Consider the following 6,000-nt stretch of genomic DNA (forward strand, 5'->3'; position numbering starts at 1 on the left):
TGGGAGATTTCCTAAGTTACGACTGGAAATCAGCACTTTCTGTCTGAGCAAGAGAAGCCACTGTGGAGTAACACCGCTCTTCCCAAGCCACACTGGACTGACACTCGCTGTAACAGAGCCTGACTAACTGCACAGCAGTGTTCTGGGGGATCTGCACTGCCCTGGTCATATAAAAAGCCACCCCTTGTAGCTTCAGAGCAGCCTGGGGTTTTGGCTTATTGCAACATCAAAGCTGCAGCCGGTCAGGATACTCACTTCTCAACAAGTTATCCAGCCTGGTCCTCTAAACAAGGACCAGTATTCAGTATAACTGTTCTGATGTTGCACGTTACCTGTTCTACCCCGCAGAACCTCATTTCACAGCCTGCAGTAAAGAGGAGAGGTATTTCTGAGCTAGACTAAGTTGCGTGATATGCGGTGCTTCTGTCTCTTCCCAAAGCCAGGAGGGTTTCATGAGCTCACAAGGCACGACACCCAGCTGCATCCAGGGTGCTGCTCTGGGTGGGAAAAAAAAAACAAACAAGGGCTCAGCTCCCTGTTCTGTGCTTTGTTTTTAAATGTCACCAACCATCTCCAAGCTTCACCCTGAGAGTTTTCCAATACTTAACCCTGCTGAAGTCCAAAAAGAACAAATGTTGTCAGGTGACATCACAGTGATGTCAAACACTCCAGAAAAAGCTGACCGAGAGCGGAAAATGAACCCAACTTAGAAATAGCAAAGTTGCACCAAGTTGCAACAAGGCAAAAACACTGAGCCAAGCAAGACTAGAGAGACACCGACCATCACGTGCTCTATTCAGAGTAGAAATAAACATGCTATTCTAAACATTTCCAAGTTTATTTTCAGAAAATCTACAGCAAGGACAGAAATAGCAGTCTGATATTAAAAAAAAAAAAAAAAAGAAGAAGTAATGATGGTAGAAACTTATTTGGACAGTCCCTCATGCCACAGTAAGGAGAAGACGAATACGGGGATGACATCCAACTGTGGGAAAATGCCTTTCAAAGGAGGCAACCTTTTGTTTACCAGAGCCTTCATGTCTAGTTTTTTGCAGTTGTTCAGTCAGTTATTCTGCCAGCAGCTGGAAAAAAAACACCCCAGAAGTCCGCCCGTTTACTTTGACAACTAAAACCAAAATAACTTGTGGAATGATTCTCTTCTCCGTGTAATTATAGCAATATAATGGAAGCGATATTTGGATCTGAGGTGGGGTTTGAACGTCTCAGCCAATCAACAGCGCAAGGTTAGAGGTTTATTCATGCCCCTATTTTTGCATTTGGAGGAGAAGGGGAATTCTTGCCATGTGGCACAAGGAGTCAAATCAGATTATCAGCATAAATGCTAAATATTGTGCAAAAATCATCATTAGGCACCTGAAATCCCCCTTATGCTCAGACAAGAGAGAGTGAATGCAAAACACGGTGAGTATCTGACTCACTCTGAAACCTCCCGAGTTCACTGCAAGTTTAGCGGTCTTAGATGGCCAAGTGATAGAAAAAGGTAACAGCTCAGCACTCAGCAGCCATCTTCGCGTGCACGTTACCTGCTGCCAGCACAAATCACACGCCTCGTAGCCAGGAAGTTTATCACAAGTTAGCCACTACTTCAGCAAAGCCTTTGTCAGGTCAAATCCCTGTCCTGAGAACTTTGGGCTGTTCTTATACAGCTCGCAGTTGGGAAGTGATTAAATGGATGGGAAAATAGGTTTAATTCAACTCCTTCCACTGGTGGTTGTATTAGCTAATAATTGTTCTTCAGGGCCCGTGTTTTGTCAGGGACAAAGGCCCAAGTCCCTGCACATGGAAGCTGTATCTGCAGCTCAGGTACCCCCCTTGCAGATGCTTCATGGCTCACCGATACCCTTTCTTCTCATTGCACCTACAAAACAATCAACTGAAAAGTAAAACCCACGACTGACTTCTGACCAGAAATTGGTACCTCCTCTGATGAGAGGGCACAGGCCCTACAGCTGAAGCTTTTGGACATCAGGGCCCTCTGCGTGGTAACAAATAAGCTCCTGAGGACTGCAACAGGCAACTGCAACCGTTATCATTTGATATCAAACTGAATTTAGATACACAGGGACCAAAGCCATCCAGTTCTAGACTGGAACAAGTGAATCACAGGACTGCAACCAAGGATCCGCAGCAGGATCCTGAGCCAACGTGAGTCCAGAAAAGGTTTACTGAACCAGAAAAGCAGCAGCAGCAATCCTGGTTGGATGCCAAAAGCAAGAAATATACAGAACGGAGCCCTGGAAGCTTTCAGCGCAAGCAGGAGAAGTGAGGATGAACAAATGCTGAGGCACTGACTGAATTAAGTTCACTTACCTCCGAACAGGCTAGAAATCCAGTAAGGTGCCATTTCAAAGCAATTTGGAGTAACTTAATGTTTTCCTACCCTCTTCTGATGTCTGCTAGCACCTGAGCTGATGTTAGGTCCTAGGCTGACTCATACTCCAAACCAACTGACGTTCTGCACCCTGCTAAACCAGGAATAACCACCACAAACCTAACGCCAGGACCTAAAGCAGCAGCCACGGAGCTCCTGCAGGCTGGCTGTGCTCTGCAGAGCCCCACGGAGCCAGCTCAGGGAAGGGCCAGGCCCCCCACCACCACCCTGGGTGCAAGAACAGGAAAAGGGGCTCCACCTCCCTCAACTTCTGGCTAGTTGTTCTACTATGCTGAGGCCAAGCGCTCAAGTTATACAGCTCAAGGGCAATGTAAAAAGGAAGAAAAGCCATGGACCAGAAAAGAGGACCTCATTTAAATCAGCTCCTTAAAAACATGCAGGTGAATTCCTCAGGCCAGGGACACACAGGAGTGGGATGCTCACTATTCCTCATCAACAGAAACATTTCCACCACTTTGCTTACTCAAAGCTGGGACAAATGGTTGAGTCTGTCCAATACCAGGAGTCTGGGTGGTGATTCTCACAGCCTTAGTCATTAAACACACCCCCACCATTTTAATCACTACTTCAAAGAGTTAAAAACTTCACCGAGTGTTTGCATGTTTACTTCCCATTTGCACATCTTCATTTCCCTCCATTAGGATCAATAACTGGGAGCAAGGAAATATCCATACGTAACCAGGAGATCTTCTTTAGCTCTCATAATCAGCTAATCAAGCCAGACTCCTTTATAAGCCTTACATGCGCGGTACTGTTATTAAAGTTATAAACTTTAATTTGACTGAAGAGCTGCCATTTACTCATTTCCTAGGTGAACACTCGGGCAGTTGTTTGCATCAAGCTCCCCATAAACTATGGTGGATTTACAGCGCGTGCAGCCACATTTTAAAGCTGCTCGTGGAGTCCCTGTAAAGCACAGGACAGCTGGGCAAAAACATTCACTGAGGCATCTGGCATTTAACGCTGGAAGTACACGCAACTAGGAAGCAACTGATTTGGGGGAATGGTGTCCTTTGTTGTGTAGTATCAATAAATTCAGTCTCCTCATGCCACTTAGGAAATGCAATACCTTCACACCGCTGTTCACGCTCTCGGGTGAGGAGAAGCGTTTGCTGTTTGCTGGCTGTAACTCTGAATACCACCAAGCAAACCGAAACAAAAGAAAACCCACGCACTCCGGTCACCTGCAGGAAAAGCGGACGGCACCAGAAACTTAGGGCAAGCCGGAGGAAAACCCAGCTGTAAATATTTAGGAAGGGATGCTAGATAGCCTCGGCGGCTTGAATTTCTTCCAGCAGCACAAGAGCCGGGAGATTAGATACGCTGGTCGGAAGGCAGTGGGTGTGCTCTGGAGCCCTGCTTCGTTTTTAAAACGCCACAATTAAAGGGAGAGGGGATGGGGGGGGGGGGGGGCACAGCCAGCCCGTTCCAGAGCGCCCAACCGCTGCCCTGCCTCCGGTAACCGGGCGGCTGGAGGGGAGGGGGGGGTGGAAAAGAGGCAAAACGGCGATATTAGCAACAAAAGGAAAGAAATCCCAAATGGGAAAGGCACAAAGGGGGGCGGCGGGGGGTGGGTTGGGGGGAGGGGGAGGCCGAGGACCCATCCCCAGAAACCGGGGGGGGAGCCCCCCAGAAACCGGGAGGGGGGGGGGCCGGGGGCCCCCTCGGCGAGGCGGCGGCGCACCTGGATGACTTCGTTGACCTCGCGGATGCACTCCACCATGTGCTGCAGGATCTGCTCGGCCGTCAGCACCTCGTAGCGGTAATCCTCCTCCTGCTCCGGGCCTCCGCCGCCGCCGGGGCCCGGCCCGCCGCCCAGGCCTCCTCCTCCGCCGCCGCCGGGCCCCAGCCCTCCGGTCTCGCCGCCCAGCAGCCCGTCGCGCTCGCCGCCGCCGCGCAGGCCGGGCTCCACCAGCTCCACCTCGCCCAGGTCCAGGTTATCGTCGGGCTCGTCCTCCTCGTCGTCCTCCTCGTCCTCCTCCGCGCCGCTGTCCTCGCTGCACTCCTCGTCCTCGTCGAACTCGTAGTTGTAGCCCTCGTCCGAGTCCATGGCGAGGCGGCCAAGCGGCGGCTCACCCCGCCCGCTGCCTCGGCCGCCTCAGCGCCAACAAAGGGACGCGGCCGCCCCGCTCCGTCACCGCGCGCCGCGCACGCACGGCACGGCACGGCACGGCGCGGCGCCGCACGGCACGGCACGGCGCGGCACGGCGCGGTACGTCACGCCGCCGCGCCTCAGGCGCCGCGCCTGCGCGGCCGCCGCCATCTCCCTTCGCCCCGCCGGGAGCCATCTTGAGTGCGCGCCGCTCCCCCGCCCGCTTCCTTCCCGCCCCGCGCGCCGCCGCCATCTTGAGTGCGGCGCGGCCGCCATGCTGAGAGTGGCCGCGGGGGGTTGGGGAGGGGGGCTCATTGCTGGGGTTGGTGGTTGGGGGCGGTGAAGGAAAGAAGTTTAAGTACAGAATCATAGAATTGTCTAGGTTGGAAGAGACCTCAAGATCATTGAGTCCTACCTCTGACCTAACACTCACAAGCCCTTCACTAAATCAGGGAAATGGGAGAGAAATCCCAAGGAAATGTGAAGGAAATAAGTGTGAGGGAAATAGAGAAATGTGAAGGAGAAATGGGACAGAAATCCCAAGGAAATGTGGAAGAAAGAAGTGTGAGGGAAGTAGGAGAGAAATGGAAAATGGGAGAGAAATCCCAGGGAAATGAGAAGGAAAGAAACATGAGGGAAACAGGAGATAAATGCAAAGGGAAAATGTGAGGGAAATCCCAGAGAAATGTAAAGGAAAGAAGCATAAGGGAAATAGGGCAGAAATGTAAAGGGGAAATGGGAGACAAGTTCTGGAGAAACGTGAAGAAAAGAAGCGTGAGGGAAATAGGAGAGAAACGTGAAGGGAAAGTGTGAGGGAAGTCCCAGGAAAATGTAAAGGAAAGAAACATGAGGGAAATATGAGAAATGTAAAGGTAAAATCACAGAAGTACAGAATATCCCGAGTTGGAAGGGACCCATAAGGATCATCAAGTCCAGCTCCTGGCACTGCACAGGTCTGCCCAAAAGGTTACACCATGAATGTGAGAGAAATCCCAGAGAAATGTGAAGGAAAGAAGCGTGAGGGAAATAGGACAGAAATGTGAAGGGGAAATGGGAGAGAAATCCCCAAGAAATGTGAAGAAAAGTGTGAGGGAAATAGGAGAGAAATGTGAAGGGAAAATGTGAGAGAAATCCCAGAGAAATGTGAAGAAAGGAAGTGTGAAGGAAATGTGAGAGAAATGTACAGGGAAAACATGAGAGAAATTCCAGAGAGATGTGAGGAAAATGTGACGGAAAGTAACATGAGGAAAATGACAGGGAAATATAAGGCAAATGTGAAGGAATAATTTGTGAGGGGAAATAGGAGAGAAATGTAGAGGGAAAATGTGAGAGAAATCCCAAAGTGTGAGGGAAATATGAGAAAAATGGAAAATGTGAGAGAAATCCCAGAGAAATGTGAAGGAAAGAAGTTTGAGGGAAATATGAGACAAATGTGGAGGGAAATTCCAGAGAAAGGTGAAGGAAAGACATGTGAGGGAAATGTGAAGGAAAAAAG

The 6,000-nt window shown here is 50.2% G+C and overlaps 1 protein-coding gene across 1 annotated transcript in view; it reads right to left on the bottom strand.

Annotated features, from left to right (window-relative positions):
* The window catches only part of ARIH1 (ariadne RBR E3 ubiquitin protein ligase 1), a 53,719-nt gene extending 49,166 nt beyond the window's left edge, over positions 1 to 4,553 (bottom strand). Inside the window, exon 1 of the mRNA XM_032194794.1 lies at positions 4,098 to 4,553. Within this exon, the coding sequence (XP_032050685.1) occupies positions 4,098 to 4,463 (366 nt within the window). The 5' untranslated portion in view covers positions 4,464 to 4,553. The remainder of the gene's footprint in view (positions 1 to 4,097) is intronic.
* Between the last annotated feature and the right edge of the window lie 1,447 nt (positions 4,554 to 6,000).

The sequence above is a fragment of the Aythya fuligula genome, chromosome 11, assembly GCF_009819795.1.
Source record: "Aythya fuligula isolate bAytFul2 chromosome 11, bAytFul2.pri, whole genome shotgun sequence".
Classification (NCBI taxonomy): domain Eukaryota; kingdom Metazoa; phylum Chordata; class Aves; order Anseriformes; family Anatidae; genus Aythya; species Aythya fuligula.